Source organism: Cyprinus carpio, chromosome B13 (assembly GCF_018340385.1).
Source record: "Cyprinus carpio isolate SPL01 chromosome B13, ASM1834038v1, whole genome shotgun sequence".
NCBI classification, from domain to species: domain Eukaryota; kingdom Metazoa; phylum Chordata; class Actinopteri; order Cypriniformes; family Cyprinidae; genus Cyprinus; species Cyprinus carpio.
The window spans coordinates 30057686-30076188 of record NC_056609.1 but is presented as its reverse complement, the minus strand read 5'-3'; the positions used below and the strand labels follow the sequence as shown (position 1 = coordinate 30076188).

The 18503-nt window shown below is 33.8% G+C and overlaps 2 protein-coding genes across 3 annotated transcripts; both read left to right on the top strand.

Annotated features, from left to right (window-relative positions):
- Positions 1–4668: 4668 nt before the first annotated feature.
- LOC109051391 (homeobox protein vent1-like) lies at positions 4669–6466 on the top strand. The gene is made up of 3 exons (XM_019068948.2): positions 4669–5092; positions 5179–5411; positions 5843–6466. The coding sequence occupies exons 1-3, from the start codon at positions 4735–4737 to the stop codon at positions 6068–6070; spliced, it is 819 nt and encodes a 272-aa protein (XP_018924493.1). The 5' UTR covers positions 4669–4734; the 3' UTR covers positions 6071–6466.
- Positions 6467–8543: 2077 nt separating this feature from the next.
- Positions 8544–10337, top strand: vent (ventral expressed homeobox). Of its 2 annotated transcripts, none has more exons than XM_042736161.1 (3): positions 8544–8924; positions 8996–9186; positions 9889–10337. In XM_042736161.1, exons 1-3 carry the CDS (start codon positions 8882–8884, stop codon positions 10093–10095), a joined length of 441 nt encoding a protein of 146 aa, XP_042592095.1. In that variant the 5' UTR covers positions 8544–8881; the 3' UTR covers positions 10096–10337. The 2 variants fall into 2 exon arrangements, with proteins under 2 accessions (XP_042592095.1, XP_042592094.1); XM_042736160.1 differs by having other exon boundaries at positions 8548–8924; positions 8993–9186.
- Positions 10338–18503: the final 8166 nt, after the last annotated feature.

Here is an 18503-nt window from a genome sequence, read left to right as displayed (position 1 = left end):
ATATTTAGATTTTTTTGCACCCGCAGATTCCAGATTTTCAAATAGTTGTATCTCAGACAAATATTGTCCTCCTAACAAACCACACATCAATGAAAAAAAATTTCTTCTTCTTCATTTGCAGTGCGTTGAGCTCTCTGAGCCACCGTACATAACTCCTTCAGAGACTCCAGATGTCTCCATCTGAGGAGAGATGAAGATGTCCACAGTCGCTCCCTGATGAGGAATTAGGGCTCTGTGCCAGAAAACGTGATTGTTTTCCTGTAAATACTGTGAAAGCGCAAGGCGTGGGAGTTTTAATTGGTGATTTTCCTCTTTTTAGGATGTGGAGGTGTTTTCTCATCTTTAACTTAAGTGTCGTGAGCTTCAAGCATCCTTAGCCCGTTTCGGTTTGATGGATGATTTTCTTCAAAGAACAAAGACTTTTATATTTGTGTTTAAGTTTTTGACAGCTACAACCAAATAATGCCGTCTGTACATTTATAGATTTATTGATAATTATTGATAAATTAAGAGTTCAGATGCAAAAGCCTCTAAGTGCCATATAATATTTTCTTCTAAATTTGTCATTTTTCTCAGGCTCTTGTGTTTATATTCAGTTATTTTACTTTAATGGCAAAGAAAAGAACCTATTCATTGCCATTAAATTGAAATTACTAAACCTACACATAGGAGCCTGATCAAAATGCTCATTTTAGAAGAAAATTTCATAAGGCACTTAAAGGCTTTGGCATCTGAACTCTTCAAATTATTAATTATATTAATGCATTTTAGATAAGATTCAACTGTTTGAGACTGAAAAGCTTGAACTAATGCATTATTAACTCCTGCGGAGAATAGAGAAAATATACTTTTAATAATAAAGTAAATGCGGTAGCCTATATTTCTACTCCAAATTTTAAAAAATTGATATGCTCTACTTTTGCATACATTTAAATATTTAACTCGTTGCATTTGCATTTCTCCGTTTTGTGGTGCACTTTAAATTGGGACACTTTCATTGAACTGTTTTAAAGTTCAGCTGCGCATATTTTGCATTAGAATTAAAATTAAACTCAATGGCCACACTGTAGAAACTGAAAATGTTCTCAGATGCATTGTCATTAAGATTCTTCTTAAAGGGATAGTTCACTCAAAAACAAGTTATTCCAAACCTGTGAGTTTGTTTCTTGTGTTGAACACAAAAGCAGATATCTTGAAGAATGTTGTTACCAAACAGCTGCTGGTCCCCATTGATTTCCATAGCACTGAAAATACTGTAAAAGTCAGTGGGGACCAGAAAGTGTTTGTTTACCCAACATTCTTCAAGATATCTTCTTTTGTGTTCAACACAAGAAAGAAATTCAGTTTTGGTTTTCAGGTTGCAGTGTATAAAAAATACTTCAGACTTGAATAGAAACAATTAATTTACTTGATTTACACTGCAGGATTACGAACGTATTAAGTTATATAGGTGTTAATAGCCCATTAATCAGGTTGAGAGCTAATAAATTGCTTAAAATTGAATGAAAACTTCTCATTTTGATGCACCGTTTCTCAGGTATGCAGAATACATTTCCAGATATTCACCATCTTCACCTTTGACCTGTGATGGACTAACAACCATCATTTTATGACATTTTATGTTTCAGCCTTTGAATCTGATGGCTCCTCAGCTTCTGTGATAGTAAAGCCTCCACAAGACAGCATCTCAGAGAAAGCAGTAGTTCATCTGGGTTTTGTTCAGTTACTACACACAGTTAAAAGTTTGGAATAATTATGATTTTGTTTCATGTTTTGATGAGTCTCTCCTGCTCGCATTTATTTGATTTAAAAATACAGTAAAAATTATATATTATTACAGTTAAAAATAACTGTTTTCTGTGTATGTTTACTCAGACGCACAGACAGCAATCATGGTCAAGAATTTTTTTCTGTGATCAAAGCTGAACTGATACATTTTGTTTTTCAGGATTCACAGATGAATAGAAAGTTCAAAAGAACAGCATTTTTTTTTTTTTATGCGTCCCTGATGAATAAAAGTATGAATATTTTTCTCTTTTTTAATGTAAGTCTTACCCCTAACTTCTGAACGATAATGTATCACAGTTTCCACAAAAATGTTGGGCAGCACGATTGTTTTCAACATTGATAATAATCAGAAATGTTTCTTGAGCAGCAAATCAGCATATTAGAATGATTTCTGAAGATCATGTGACACTGAAGACTGGAGTAATGATGCTGAAAATACAGCTGCACATCACAGAAATAAATCACAGTTTAACAGATATTCACTTAGAAAACAGCTATTAAAATTGTAATAATATTTCACAATTTTACTGTTTTTACTGTATGTTTTATCAATTAAATGCAGCCTTGGTGAACAGAAAGATACTTAAAAAAAAAAAAAACATTACAAAATACATATTATTCCAAACTTTTGTCATGTAGTGTACTGGACGTTCATAGAATTGTGCAAAAAAAAATAAAAAAAAAATAATAATAATAATAATAATAATGTATGCATCATTAAACAGCAAACAAAATATCTGTTGTTCTGACATGTCAGTAACTAAATATGAACTTCTTTTTACACAACAAAAAGTATCGCACTCATAAACGTTCTTTTTATACACACTAACAGCAGCACGGTGGTTTTTGCTTAAAACGTGTTCTTTAAAACCATCAGTGTATTCGCTGATCTGATGACTGTCAATTAAATAAGACTAATTTGCATTAAGATCCACGCACTGCTCGCTGTTCTCGGATGCTATGGTATCATGTCACATTTGAATTAAATAATGCGCGTTTGAGCTCCGGGTTTGTTTCGGAGTTTCGCGAGGAAGCGCGTCGGATCCTCCTCATTGTTCCGCGGCGGATCAAAGCGCTTCAGACAAAGGCTTTAATTGCGACTCAAACAGCTCGAGCTCGTTCACTATAGATCACTGATAAAGGAAACAGTCAACATGCCGTTATCATCATTGTCCAGCTAAACGATCCTTTCCAAGCCTCTGTCTCTCGTCCACAGACATTCAAATACAGTCTGATAACACCAAATCCCTGATTAACTGCAGACCTCTGTGCCCAAGCCGCCTGACATGCCATTATTTCGGATTTATCAGTAATATTATTAAATCACGGGCTTTGTTTCATCATGAAACCTCAAATAAACAAGCAATTACATAAAGACACTTGAATAGAGTCGTTATATTTCCCTCCAACACCTTTAGGCATATAATTTATTTATTAAAATAAATGCCAAACCATGCACTTAAATTCTTTTTAAATGAAGACTAGCTATTTAAACTTATTGATCTCTAGTTTCAGCTTTATTGGTTTGGTTAAATTTAGCTTTACAATGTTTAAGAATGAGTAACATTATATATGCATACCCTTACATATGCAGAGTTAAAATTTTATATAAAACAAATCAATGCAAGTAAACTTCGCACGGGTTTAGGTTGGTGCAGTGAGATGTTTTCACTGTCTCTAGTAGTTGTGTTGAATCAGTGGATCAGGATTAAGCTTGTCCGGGTGTGAATTTGCATTTGAACTGCTGGTCAATCAAAGTTAATTGTGTTGCTACTGTAATCCCTTTGATCGTGATGTTTGCAGACAGTTCCAAACGATGCTGTGATGGACGATGGCGCCAGAGACTCCACAGGCAGCAGCATGTGTTAATACAGCACCATTTGAACTACAGTCAAATCACCTTAGTGTGTGTGTGTGTGTGTGTGTGTGTGTGTGTGTTTGTGTGTGTGTGTTTGTGTGTGTGTGTGGACACTGTAGTACAGAAAAACAGACAAAAAAGAAAAATCACGAGGAAGCTATATATATATATATATATATATATATATTCTGATCGCTGCATTGATCACTTTTTCAGAATAAGTCTGAAAACCAAAAGAAAAAAAGTGTCTGATATATAAGCAGTTAGTTAAATGTGTTCAATATGTTAAAGTGTGTTGTAGAAAAAAATACTGTCCAGTTTTCGTTTTTACAAGGTTCTGACCATTTAACTTTCTAAAAGTAACTTTGTTTTATCATATAATTTACATTATTATAATTTGTTTAATGAAGTATTTATATTAAAAAATAAATAAAATGTAAATACATAAGTCTGAAGGTAAAATTAGTCAAATACAAGGATTTATTAGATGGATATGGTTAAATTAAAACATTTAAAAAGTTATGTTATGACGTATTACAATTTCTGTTTTCTATTTTAATATTTTCAGCATCATTACTCCAGTCTTCAGTGTCACATGATCTTCAGAAATCATTCTAATATGATGATTTGCAGCTCAAGAAACATTTCTGATTATTATCAATGTTGAAAACAGTCGTGCTGCACAAAATTTTTGTGGAAACTTTGATATATAAGCAATCGACGCATATTTCACGTGATATATAGGAGTCACATACAATGATTTATTATCACAATTATGTTAACAATTGGTGTAAAATATTTAAAAAGTTTTACTAATCTTTAAAGGTCGTTGTTTTTAAGTTTCTTGGCAGTAAGCTTTAAATTCCCTGTATTCACTCTGCAGTTTTTCGCCATAAATGCGCCACTCGATCCAGTTGTTCTGACACTCCATCAATGCAGACAGCTGGATGAGCCAGAGGTTCTCACAGACAAGCTGGCGCCAGGCTTTCACACAATCACAGGATATGTAAAGACTTCAATAACGACCCATTAGGCCTAATGATTGAGAATCGATCAGGCGTTAACTCCTCCATGCATATGTTAATGTGATGCGGGACGGGCAGATATATATACAGGCCGCTTCTGGAGGTCTGGCAAACAGTCTTGGATTGTACTCGGATAGATTCACGTCCTCAGACACACAGACAGCAATCATGGTCAAGAAGTTTTCTGTGGACTGGCTCGCCCAAAGCTTTCACGATTCGCCGCCTCAAGACGTTCTGGAGCCGGTGAAAAAGACGCACAGGCCACACGTACCGTGTGTGGTTCAACCGAGACCTCCAACATCATATGACAAGGTCTATTTGCAGCCAAAACCAAAGGTTACCAAAGCTGAACAGAAACCAGAGACCGGTAAAGAGAAGGCCACAACCCCGGTTACGCAACGAAGCTGCTCATCTCCAAGCTGTAAGTATACGCGCTTCAATGCATTTTCGGTTTTTATTCGTGTGAATGATAACGGAGCGTGTTTTAATGTTATATTACATGTTCAGTTTCAGAAAACAGCGGCTATTCGTCTGGTTATGAGAGCGAAGCGGCCGCGTCTGAATGCGCTTCCATCGAAGATGGACACGAGACTGAGAAGGACGCGGCGACGCGCAGGATCAGAACCAAATTCACTCCGGAACAGATCGACAAACTGGAGAAAATCTTCACCAAGCACAAATACTTGGACGCGGGAGAAAGAGTGAAAACTGCTTTGAAACTCAATCTGTCAGAAACTCAGGTGAGACGCGCGCATTAAACTCTAGACTGTTCTCTTCACTCGAGGACTTTATTTACATTTAGCGAATTATTTTCTCTAAATACACTGAGAATAAAAAATAATTAAAAAAACACCGCTTATACACCGACAAGACTAGCCAATTTCACATAATGTCAAGGAATTGGCAAATAACAAGTTAAATAAATAATTTAATGAAATAGTATTTTCTTGTAAAACATAGACTTCTCCAATATTCATACTTGAAATGGTTCAAAAAGTAACGTTTTGAAAAATAGAACGCATTTTAAATGTATCTCTTTGTTCTTTAAGTCAGAGCAAAGTTTTGAAAAATAGAATGCATTTTAAATGTATCTCTTTATTCTTTAAGTCAGAACAAAAGTAACATTTTGAAAAAATGGAACGCATTTTAAATGTATCTTTTTGTTCCTCAGGTCAGAACTTGGTTCCAGAACCGCAGGATGAAGCTGAAACGGGAAGTGCAGGAGATGCGCGCTGACTATCTGCTGCCTAAGATGGTTCTTCCGCACGTGCTTCCGGTTCAGTACCACTGCTACGACAGACAGCGACTTCCGTTTCCGCCTCACGGCGCGCTGATGCAGCAGATGATGCCGCTGGTTTCTCATCACCAGCTCATGATGCCGAGGCAGCATTACTACTGAAGACAGACTCGTTACTCTGAAACACTTAAATCACATTCTGTGTGCAATATCTGTACAGTTATGCTTTTTGTATGAAAAAAATGTAATGTTTAATTGAATAGAAGAGTTTATTTATTATAAGAAATAAAGTATGTTTTATGCCTAAGTTTGCGTTGCTGGTGATTTGATAAGATTGGTTTCAGAAGTGAATCGATCTGAAATATTTGTTGTTCAAATGCATTTAATCGTTATCAGTTTCCTTTGAAGTTAACAGATACCATGACATGCACTCAACTGAGTGACTCTATTTAGACTTTATTCAGGAATTCAGTGTTTTCTTGGATCATGTCACATACTTAAGTTATTGATCATCTGCAACCAAATGCCATCAATAAAATGAGCCCATTTGTGATCTGACCTTAATGTATTCGTACATTATTTATCTCAGGTCAGCAAAGACAGATTTATTTATTTATTTATCTCCTATAATGCAATTTATGCTGCATTTTACATTTCTGGATTTATTAAATCGTCAGTAAATAAATAAATTTTATTTATTTTATTTATTTACTTATTTCATCACGTAATACATCGATTTCTCGTGGCTGTTTTGTTTAGACGCACAATGTAAAGAAAACTATTCATTTAAGCCCCCTCCCCCCCCCACAGTTTATAAAGAATAGCATAAATATAGGCTCATATTATTACCAAATAGAATTTACATCCTGAAGCTAGTTAAATGTGTCCCACACAGAAAAATACAATGCAACATCAACACTTTTATACCCAGAGAACAATATGCATGCTTCTTTTTTAAAATGGTTGTTTTTCATTAAGCATTTAAGAAGCCACACATGCACAAATAGATAAGCATATAGACATATAAAAATACAATTGATATTTAAATCAAATAAACAAACCAAAGAAACAAAAAAAAACTAAACAAAACAATGGCAGTGCATTGATCCGCGACAGCCGCTGCGCCACGGTCTCACACTGCGCTTTCACATGCGCGCAACTCCGCGCACTTCAAACGAGACATAACGAGCAGATCATGGTCAACAATTAGTCCTAATTAAGTCGCCCATTGAAGAGTTTACACTCTCCACATAATCCCAACAGACTGGCTCCAGCATGTCTGGGTTGTGTGTGTGTGTGGTTTCATTCATTAGTGATGTGACAGAGTATTAATCCCCCTCTAATATCAACCCATTGATAACATTAAGACTAACTAAAACTAGTTACTGAAGGCCAGTGTAGATTAATAACGCATGATCATTTTGCAAAATCAATCATGCAGGTTTCACAGAGAGATGGTTTTATCTACTGTATACCATCATTAAAGTAATAACGCAAAAATCTTGATGTAACTTGATGTTGTATTATAGTTTCTTCTGATGAGTATTTGGGTTTCTGGATTTATTAGATCATTAATAATAAATACATAAATAAATAAGCATGCATGTAAGTAACACAACAATATGTAATACATACAATACAATACATATAATTCTATCTATCTATCTATCTATCTATCTATCTATCTATCTATCTATCTATCTATCTATCTATTTATTTATTGTTGCATTAGGTTCTTCAGATGACTATTTTGGTTTCTGTATTCATAAAATCGCAAGTAAAAAAGTAAATAATTTATTTGAACATGTAATGCAACATTATATGATACAATCAATTTTTTTATTCATTCATTTATCGTAGCATTATAGGTTCTTCAAATGAGTATTTTGGTTTCTGTATCAGTAAGTAAGTAAACAAAATAAATAAATTTAGATCTTGATGTTACATTGTAGGTTCTTTAGATTAGTATTTTGTTTCTGGATTTGTTAAATCAACATTTATCTATTTGTTTGTTTGTTTGTGTGTATATAAATTGAATTCTAGATTCCTCAGGTGAGTATTTTGTCAAGTGTCTGAATTCATCATCAGTAGCTGTATTTTTTCCCCTTAAGAAGTAAAAGATTTAACTTACGCAACATAAGACTATGTGTTTATAATAAAATTTAACATGTGGATGGAATTTATCTCATTGGTTTTAAATTTAATTTTAACTAATATTTTCATCTTCAACTTATAACATATATTTTTAAAATGCACGCAACTATCCAGAGGTAGATTTATAATTCAGCATCTCATGCACTTCAATGTTTGCCATCAGACGTCTAACGCTTTCATGTAGCCTTCCAATGACAGAAGACAAAGGAGGAGAAACTCCTGTAGACATCAGCTTGCTGCTCAAACCCATAATATGTGAAGATGCATTTAACGTAATAAACAAGCGTGCTGAATTGACACAGATTGGAAAGACTCGAGTATAATGGGGATCAAGAGTTAATCCGACGGTGATCCGCCCAAAGCCGCCGCTCTCTTTCATCTTCACTTTATCTGCAGATGGATGAGGCTTGTCTTGAGTGGATGATGTTGTTCTCCGTCAGCTGATTGTATCAGTGCATTGATGACTCTTCTCAGGTACTTGAGGTGAACACACGAGGTGCTCAGACACGCTGGCGCCTGGATATCACAAGTACACCGAACGTGTGAACAAGCCCATTGCGACATCTATTAACTTCAATTACAGAGTTATAATTCCGCTGAGAGTCGCTTTACTCATGCAAATGAGCGGAGAAGCTCCTATAAAGTTCTGGAGGAACTACAGCTGATCAAATTATTAGAAAGAAACATCATGTTCAAGAAGTTCTCCGTGGAGTGGTTATCCAGAGCTTCCATGCTCAAGATCTGGAGCAGGAGAAACGCGTCAAATTAATTCCAAGTGCTCCTGATGCCTTCAGTGACGCTCCTCGAGCATCTTCAGAAATGCTTGGAGAAGGAGAAACCAAGGCCCCGTCTTCTCCTACAAGTAAGTACGACCTTCTCGCTGTGGTATTCTGGGTTGGTAATGGATCTAACAGGTTGTTTCTCTCTCAGCAGACAGCTGTGGCTACACCTCGGCCTCTGAGAGCGACGAGAGCGAAGGAGAATCCGCGTCGCAGCGGCGCGTCAGAACCAAGTTCAGCTCGGATCAGATCTCGCGTCTGGAGAAGACCTTCAGCAAACACAAGTACCTCGGAGCGACTCAGAGACGCAGAACAGCGGAGAAGCTGCAGCTGTCTGAGACACAGGTGTGTATGAGATAGCCGTGACAGCAGATATTGTGTTTGTTGAAGAGTAAAAGAGTCATTTGCATTTGTCACACAGCTGGCCTATTAACGTGAACTGCAAGATATCATGTCTTTATATAGATGAATAAATATTCAAATAAATAAATAATTATTTTTTTATGCAATACATATAATGCATTTATTTATTTATTTATTTATTTATTTATTTATAATAAACCTATAATGCAGCATAATTAAATATTTTATCATTTAAATTAAAAAAATAATTAATTATAATGAACCTACAATGCAACTTAAATAAATAAATACATTATAATTTAAATTAATTAATTAGTTAGTTGTTTAGTTTATTTGTTTATTTATTGCATTATAGGTTCTTCAGATTAGTATTTTGTTTTCTGAATTTATTAAGTCTTCAGTAAATAAATAAATAAATAAAGACAAGTTTTGAGAATTACAAGTCACTAAAAGCAGGAAAAGAATTGCAAAAGTTTATTGTTTATTTATTTATTTATTGTCCTGAGAGAGTTTAGGCTAATTATTGCGATCTGTATGTGGAACTTTGAAAGCAACTGAATCACATGCATTAGTTAAAATTGTTCTTAACACATTAATATTTTAGTGTTTACGTTGTGAATGTAGTGAAACATATTGTTGAAAGTGGATATTTATGTTATTTATTTATTTATTTGTTAATTTTAGGTGAAAACGTGGTTCCAGAACAGAAGGATGAAGCTGAAACGGGAAGTTCAGGACGCGCGCGCTGCCGAGTTTTTTGTAGTGCTTCCGCCGGCGACGTCATTTCAGCACCCAGCCGCGAGCGGACAGCACGCACGCCTCTATTTCCCGCCACAAATTCCCGCGCGACAAATCCCGCCACCAATGCTGTTCCCATCCTGCTACTTTTAAAACTCCTCATTGTTTTTTTTATGTTTTTTTTTTTTTTTTTTTTTTTTTAATGATCGAATATTTGTAATCTATAATCTTGATGTAATATAAAAATGTATAAAAATCCCCTAAAACAGGGTTTTTAATAAGTAAAATATAGAAGCAAGCACTGTATGTAGTTCTATAAACAACCTGTATATGTACATAAATATTGCCTTTACAAATCTGAAAAATCCTATAAAATAAAAAATGCTTTGAATCAAGCCTCTTAGCCTTTTATATATCAGTCGTCTATACCATAATTTTGTCATATATATATATATATATATAGAGAGAGAGAGAGAGAGAGAGAGAGAGAGAGAGAGAAAAAGAGAGAGAGAGAGAGAGATAAATATGTTACAGTACATTATTATATTTCCTAATTATATTTATATAATGAATTATTTTATTATATTTTTATCAAACTATTAAAAATGGTTAAATCACGTTTGAAAAAAAAAATCAAATGTAATTTTATTTGTGTAATTAAAAATATTTATATTTATTTCTTTTCTGGGATATGCAATGTCTGTCATAAAAGTGCCTCAATAAAAATAAATAAATAAAGCGTAATGGTCCTAAAAACAGGATTATTTTTCTTTAAGAAAAAAATATCACCTTCTTTTTTCTTATTAAGTGTGAATATCATAAAACCTGTCAAATAAATACATTGTATTTGATAGCTACTGTATTGTTATATATAACGTCATGTATATGTACAGTGACCAGATAATGACAATGTTCTTGTTTTTGATTCTCAGATCCTCAGTATGTTTTACCGTGTTTGCCGTCGGATCTGAATGATTGGGTCTGGTCTGGTCTGATCGGATCCTGACCCGTCCTGTCCTGTCCTGTCCTGACCTGACCTGACCTATCCTATCGGGTCTGGTCTTGTCTGATCAGGTTTGGTCTGGTCTGATTGGGTCTGGTCTGGTCTGGTCTGGTCTGATTGGGTCTGGTCTGGTCTGGTCTGGTCTGAACGGGTCTGGTCTGGTCTAATCGGGTCTGGTCTGATTTGGTCTGGTCTGATCGGGTCTGGTCTGGTCTGGTCTGAACGGGTCTGGTCTGGTCTAATCGGGTCTGGTCTGATTTGGTCTGGTCTGATCGGGTCTGGTCTGGTCTGCTCTGGTCGGGTTTGGTCTGGTGTGTACATTCGCTCCGGGTCATCAGCACCTTCACAGAACATCAAAGGGCCTGTAAGGAGCAGATGATGGAGATCCTCTGAGGAGATGGATGGAGAAGATCACACCCACAGCACAGGCGCCATGAAGTCTGTCCTGATCCAGAAAGACATCAGACCTCAAACACACACAGCTGCTCCCCAAACATCATTCATTCATTTATTATTTATTTGTTTATTTATTCCCCACAAATGGATATGCATGCTGTTTTTCTGCTACATTCCTTAGCTGACTTGCATGTCAGACTTGGCTTATTTTAAGGATCTATCTGAATAACACAGAGCAGAAGGTGTCTAACTCCTTTCCAGTTCCACCCAAGTGTAACTCAAATGCAAACTTCCACCCCCATCACACTCATAAAATACCCATAAACATACTTGACTCATATTTTGAAACATCCGGTAATCCCTGTGAAATATGATGATGATCTAACAATCACAGAGTTTCTAAAGGGATCCTTACCTGGCCTTACTCAGAAGACTCTGGATTGTGTAGTGGAATGGGGACAGGGCTTTGGCGATGAATGGAGATAAGACTGTGGACATGGTAATTATTGGCAGGAGAGAGCACAACATTCCCTCCCCTCCCTCTCCTGTTATTTCAGGACATGCAATTAGTAGAGTTTCCACCTTTAAATTGCTTGGAGTTCAAATATCCTGACTTGTCATGGGACGCCCACATTAAGTATGATTTCGAAGGTGCGCCCCAGAATTTACTATCTTTGTGCTGCTAAAAAAGCGTGTCTTTCTTGTGATGTTTTAGTGCAAGTATACTTGACTTTTATATGGCCAGTTCTCGAGTATGCTAGTCCAGTATGTATTACATAAGGACAATAGTTTGAGCTTTTTATTAGTAGTAGTAGTAGTATTTAAATTTTGATTTTGTCATCTCATTGCTGAATTGGCTAGATTTTTAATGGAAAACAATGATCCCCCCCCCCCCACTCCTGATCATATATTTTATTTTATTTTATTTTATTTTATTTTATTTTATTTTATTTTATTTTATTTTATTTTATTTTACTTTATTTTTTTATTTTATTTTATTTTATTTGCATACATTTTTTTATTTGTGTTTGTTTATTTATTTATTTATTCATTTTATTTATTTCATTTTAACCTTCCCATTGCTATGGATACCATGTTAACCAATAAGTGATGGAATATGTTTTGAAAGGTAAGCTTCAATCACCTGTTTAATCAACTATTTAATAATCTGAAAATATAGAATGATTTTTGCTAGTAAACTTTTCTAAAGCTAATAATAATAATAACAATAATAGTATAATAGTTGTTGTTGTTGTTGTTGTTATAATCATTATTATTATCATTAATATTACTACAAAACTTATTTATTTATTCTTTAGATTGCATTCATACAAACTCATATAAAAAATACAATAAAACAAATAATATTTTATACTTTCAAACCTTATATTTGAAAACAAATATTATTGTATACTTTCAAACCTTATATTGAAATCTTGAGGAAACTTGTAAAGTTTTAAAAAGTGTTTTAAAATGTAGGCAGTAACAGACCTATCACCAGGTCTTATGGCTTTTGGCATGATGGAACTCTTACATGAAAAGTGTTTCAAAAATATATTAGTTTACAACCCAGTCATAGTTTCTGTAGGTGTGTGTGTGTGTGTGAGAGAGAGAGAGAGAGAGAGAGAGAGAGAGAGAGAGAGAGAGAGAGAGAGATGGTGTGTGCGTGTGTGAATGTGCGTGTCTGTGTGTGTGTGTGTGTGCGTGTCTGTGTGTGTGTGTGTGTGTGTGTGTGTGTGTGTGTGTGTGTGTGTGTGTGTCTGTTTGTGTGTGTGCGTGCATGTGTGTGCGTGTATGTGTGTGTGTGTGTGTGTGTGTCGTGTGTGTGTGGTGTGTGTGTGTGTCGTGCGTGTGCGTTCGTGTGTGCGTTTGTGTGTGTGCGTGTGTGAATGTGCGTGTCTCTGTGTGTGTGTGTGTGTGTGTGTGTGTGTGTGTGTGTGTGTGTCTGTCTGTCTGTCTGCGTGTGTCCACAAGGGGGCAGTGCTCCCCTACTGTATGAATATGAACATCAGCTTCATTTCTGTGTGGCTTGAAACAAACAATACGTGTGAATGGGATGATTATCAGCTCAGTCTCTATGAGAATCTGAACAGATCTAAAGCTCTTTCACAGTACATCTGGATGATTCTTTAATTGTTCAGTGTTTTTGTGATGAACGAGCAGGTGTTGATGGTGCTGTTACACTGTCAGACAGTTTCTAAACATGCACAATGGCATGACAGTGGAACAGCACCATCATTGCACTGAACAAAATCAAAAACAGCCCTGTGTTTGTAGCAACTGATCAGGATCCAAAAAACTATTGACGAGTAAACTTAACGAATAGACCTACCCATGTAAAAAAAAATTAACCCATATTTTTAAACATAAACAATAATACAAAACAAATGCTAACAAAATTTTTTTGTTTCATTTTTTCAACAGAAACTTTTGTGCAATGGAACGGTTAACAAAAACATTTATTTATTAGTTATGTATGTATGTATGTATGTATGTATGTATGTATGTATTTATTTAGAGTGTAGTAAATAATTGTAAACTCATGAGCAGCAAACTTTTGATTGTTTTTTAAGTGATCTATCACATACAGTCCAGAGCTTCAGAACAGCAGGTTGTGGTAGTGTTTTCTGGTCAGGTGTGGTTCTGATGGTCATGTGTTTGCTCTGAGGACTCGTCTCATCTCACCGCAGCGCCTGTAACGAGCTTCTGTAACGAGCGGCTGTGAGTGGGCTCTTGCTGTCTTTGATTTGATGTAATGATTTCCCCGGCCTGTTCCCATGATACCTGTGTGAGCTCTCCATTCATCATCTCTTTACTCGGTTAGACAGAAGGATTTTCTAGTTGACTGCATGAAAATCTCCAGAGTACTTCATTTAGACAGAAAGAGAGAGAGAGAGACTGAATGACAGAAACATCTGAAGCTCATTTGTGTTTGTAGAGATTTATCAGGATCCAAAATTATGGGGTAAACAATTATTGACGAATAGACCTTTTTAATACTGTGTTAAAATGGTTTATTTTATTTTATTGTGTGTATATATAAGCATAAGCTTATTGATTTTTCTTTGAATTTGTATTTTGCCAATTTTACACCATGCTGACCAATATATAAACAATATATATATAAATCATAAACACATAAACAATGTATAAACATATAAACAAAGAATCTTTATTTTTAAGTGTAATTAATACTATTATATATATATATTATATATATAAATCGTAAGATATATATATATATATATATATATATATATATATATAAAAATAAAATTCCAACCTTTGACCTCAAATGCCAACTAAACATTTAACTTTGTTCTTTTAAATAATGTGTTAAAAAGACATTATATTATATTATATTATATTATATTATATTATATTATATTATATTATATTATATTATATTATATTATATTATATTATATTATATTATATTATATTATATTATATTATATTTTAATTGTATTATTTAATAAAAAAAAAATTTAATTAAATCTAAATGTATTATTTATATGAAATTAGTATATTAAAAGTGCAAAATAAACCACTGTTATATGCTATTTTCTAAATATATTGTATGCATTTATCATTTTACAACATTTCTTCAGTTTTGCAGTATTTTTTATGCATGATTCTAAGTTTATGAATTATTTTTTTAAAACAAATTTCAGAACAAGTACAAAGTATCTTTTTATTTAGACCTTATGTCAAAAGAAGACTGTAATCAATGCATGTGATCATGCTAAACAAACCACTTTATTCAATTAAATTATGATATAACAGTGTGGTAAGGGGCTTATTTATTTATTTTATTTTATTTTATTTTATTTTATTTTATTTTACCAGTTTTACTTGATATTTATTTGAATTTGCATTTTTACCATATTGGTCAATATATGAGTTTCTATATATTAGTAATGCATTTATACATATATGCACATAAACCAGTTTTATGTGGTGCATCAAGATTATGTTTTTTGTTTTTATTATGATTTCACATAATGAATTTTAATAGATCTGAGAGCAGAAAAAAATATCTTTTCATTTAGACATTATGTCAAAAGAAGACTGTAATCATGCAAACCAAACAAGTCAGGCACAGAAAATGAAGGCCAAAAGACACTCAAGGATACTTCCAACCCACTTTATTCAATTAAACACACCAGTGGAACTCACATTGACTTTTATTTTGCATCTAAAACCAAAGATTAAACACATTTTCAGTGGATGTCAGCATCATTAATTTTAATGATCCCGCGGTGCGCTGAACGCCGATGGCAGGTGGAAAACCTCTGCCGCCCCATTTTCCCATGCCCTATGCCTCTTTAAAGCTACATCTCAAAGAGGTATATGCATAGGAAAAAGGAACAGCGAGTGGAATCAGCCGGACGGGAGACCTCGGACGAGAGAGACAGTGAGAAACACATTAGTAAAACATTATTACAGTGCTCAACATGAGAAAAACATACAGTGCAGCCTTACAAATTATGCCCAATGCCATACAAGAACAGTTTCTGGTTCCCAAAAGAACGTTTCAGTTATCAATTCTTAAAACAACAATTTTTCTTAGTGTGCAAAACAGTTTAAAAACCTAAAGAAAATTTTCCCACTAAAATTACTTTTACTAATTTTTTTTTTTTATTTTTTTTTTTTATTTGAGAGTTGTAAATAATAGTAAAATCACGAACAACAAACTTTTGACTATTTTACTTTATATTTTATTTTTTTTATTTATATATTTTATTTTTTAGAGTGTTTTAAATAATTAAATAATAAAATAGCAACAAACTTTTGACTAATGATAATTATATTAATGATAATATATTATTTGTACTATAATAGTAAACTCACGAGCAACAAACATTAGACTATTTTTATATTTTTATTTTAAATAACCTTTTTTTTTTTAGAGTGTAGTAAATAATTAAATAATAATCTAGAAACAAACTTTTGGCTAAGAATAATTAAATTACTAATAATATTTTTTTGTTATTATTTCATTTTATTTTATTATTTTATTATGTTATAACCAACATTTTTGTGCAATAGAAAAGTTTAATAGAAAAGGAACCATTACTGCAATAAATTAACTATTTTTTAAGTTTAATAAATAATAAACTCATGAGCAATAAACTTTTGAAATTTAATTTAATTTGATTTAAAGACAAATCCTAAACATATGACATAAGCTTTTGCTAGTTAATCTTGTTGTAATCCAACCAATTCACTGTGTATTTTATTAATAGTGCAGTAAAAAGGCTTTATAATGCCAAAGCATTGTAATATAGTTGTGCATACGCTTCCCCCGTTCACTAAGTTTACTGCATTGGTCAAACTATAAATGCATGCACAATCATAGCCCGTTCTAATCATCAGAAAATGAATGAAAGCGCACATATTGAGGCTGAAATGAAGCATGTCTTACCCGCCGCCGCAGCAGGAGCATCTCCTCCGGAAAAACTCTTCCTCTGGGATTTTATTCCTCAGGCGAGACCTTGAAGATGTTTGAGGAAGACACAGTAACTGAGTCTCGGCCCTCCTCCTCATCCGGCTCCTGTAATCTTCAGCTCGGCACACAAACAAGCCACTGTGAAGTGTGTGAGGGCTGGCATTGGCTGGCAGGGCTGCGTTTGTCCTGCAGATGGTCGCTATCTGCAGAGATTTGGGACGCAGCGTTCCTGACGGAGCCAGTGTTTCTTATCTGTCAGGGTCTCAGAGGAGAGAAGCTCCGTCTCCCATGATTCAACACTCTCAAGGACCCAGGCAAGGCCTTCTGGAGACACACACACACATACACACACACACACACACACACACACACACTCACTCACTCAGAGCGCTCAGGCATGTCAAGGTTAACGGCGAGCTCCACTCGATGGAGAAATTCAAGTTTAGAGTGTTTTGACCCGGCTCTCTGCGTTTATACGTTATGCTTTTCATTTAAGATGACTGTAAATTCTCTTTAGTCAGATATTTATTGTTGTTGAGGGAACATGCTCACTTCAGAGGGATTGTGTGGAAGTGTTTGGAGTAGTTTTAGTGTCTGAGATGTGCTTTTACCAAGTGTTATATATTAATTGAATCACGAGCACAAAAACATGTTCACATCAAGGTATTACCCCAGTGTCAAAAGATTATATCAGTGAATGAACGAATGAATTAATTTATTTGTTTTTATGCTTTATTTATGCATGCATTTTATTTACTGACTTCTTTACGCTTTTATGCAGTATTTATTTATTTATGCATTTGTTTACTCAAGTATTTATGCATTAATTTAATGACTTGTTTATTTGTTTATATTTGTTTTAAAGCATTATTTATTCATGCAATTTTGTATGCATTTATGTATTTGTTTGTATAACCATTCAGCACATTTTCTCACTAAATGCTGTTCCACGTTTTATGTTTTTATTTATTTTTTCATTCCCATTTTCAGAAGTGATGATCTGAAATGTTATTCACATACTCTTAGCGTATGACAGCTATTGACTTATTTGTCTGTTTTTTCCTCTCCTAAATTTTGATGATGCAACTGAGACAAAGATCTAAGACTCGTAAGGCATAAGAGCAACATTTAAGCAATAACATTTTACTTAATATAATTGTATTTTATTTTATTATCTTTGTAGATCATTTAGATATACACTACCATTCAGAGGTTTGGGGTTAGTAAGATTTATAATGTTTTTGAAAGAGTCTTTTCTGCTCACCAAGGCTGCATTTATTTGATCAAAAATACAGTAAAAATCGTGAAATATTTTTACGATGTAAAATAATGGTTTTCTATGTTAAAGTACAGATTAATGCATTATGCATTTTTTATCTATTTATTTATTTATTTATTTGTTTACTTAAGTATTTATGCATTTATTTATTGATTTGTTTATTTGTTTTAGTGCATTATTTATTCATGCAATTTTGTATGCATTTATGTATTTTTTTATAACCATTCAGCACATTATCTCACTTAATGCTTTTCCACTTTTTATTTATTTTTGTTTAATCAAAAATACACTAAAAATTTTTACATATTTTTACAATGTAAAATAACGGTTTTCTATTTTAAAGTACAGATTAATGCATTATGCATTATTTATTTATTTATTTATTTATTTATGCATTTGTTTATTTTTTAAAGTACAGATTTTTACACTCA

What these genes read in the sequence shown, in the direction of transcription:
- vent (XM_042736160.1), top strand. Translation starts at nt 8,882, where the DNA reads ATGCTTGGAGAAGGAGAAACCAAGGCCCCGTCTTCTCCTACAA. An exon ending in GGCCCCGTCTTCTCCTACAA is followed by an intron (nt 8,925 to 8,992) that starts GTAAGTACGACC and finishes TTTCTCTCTCAG; the next exon opens with CAGACAGCTGTGGCTACACC. An exon ending in TGCAGCTGTCTGAGACACAG is followed by an intron (nt 9,187 to 9,888) that starts GTGTGTATGAGA and finishes TGTTAATTTTAG; the next exon opens with GTGAAAACGTGGTTCCAGAA.
- LOC109051391 (XM_019068948.2), top strand. Translation starts at nt 4,735, where the DNA reads ATGCGGGACGGGCAGATATATATACAGGCCGCTTCTGGAGGTCTGGCA. An exon ending in AAGCTGCTCATCTCCAAGCT is followed by an intron (nt 5,093 to 5,178) that starts GTAAGTATACGC and finishes TTACATGTTCAG; the next exon opens with TTTCAGAAAACAGCGGCTAT. An exon ending in TCAATCTGTCAGAAACTCAG is followed by an intron (nt 5,412 to 5,842) that starts GTGAGACGCGCG and finishes TTTGTTCCTCAG; the next exon opens with GTCAGAACTTGGTTCCAGAA.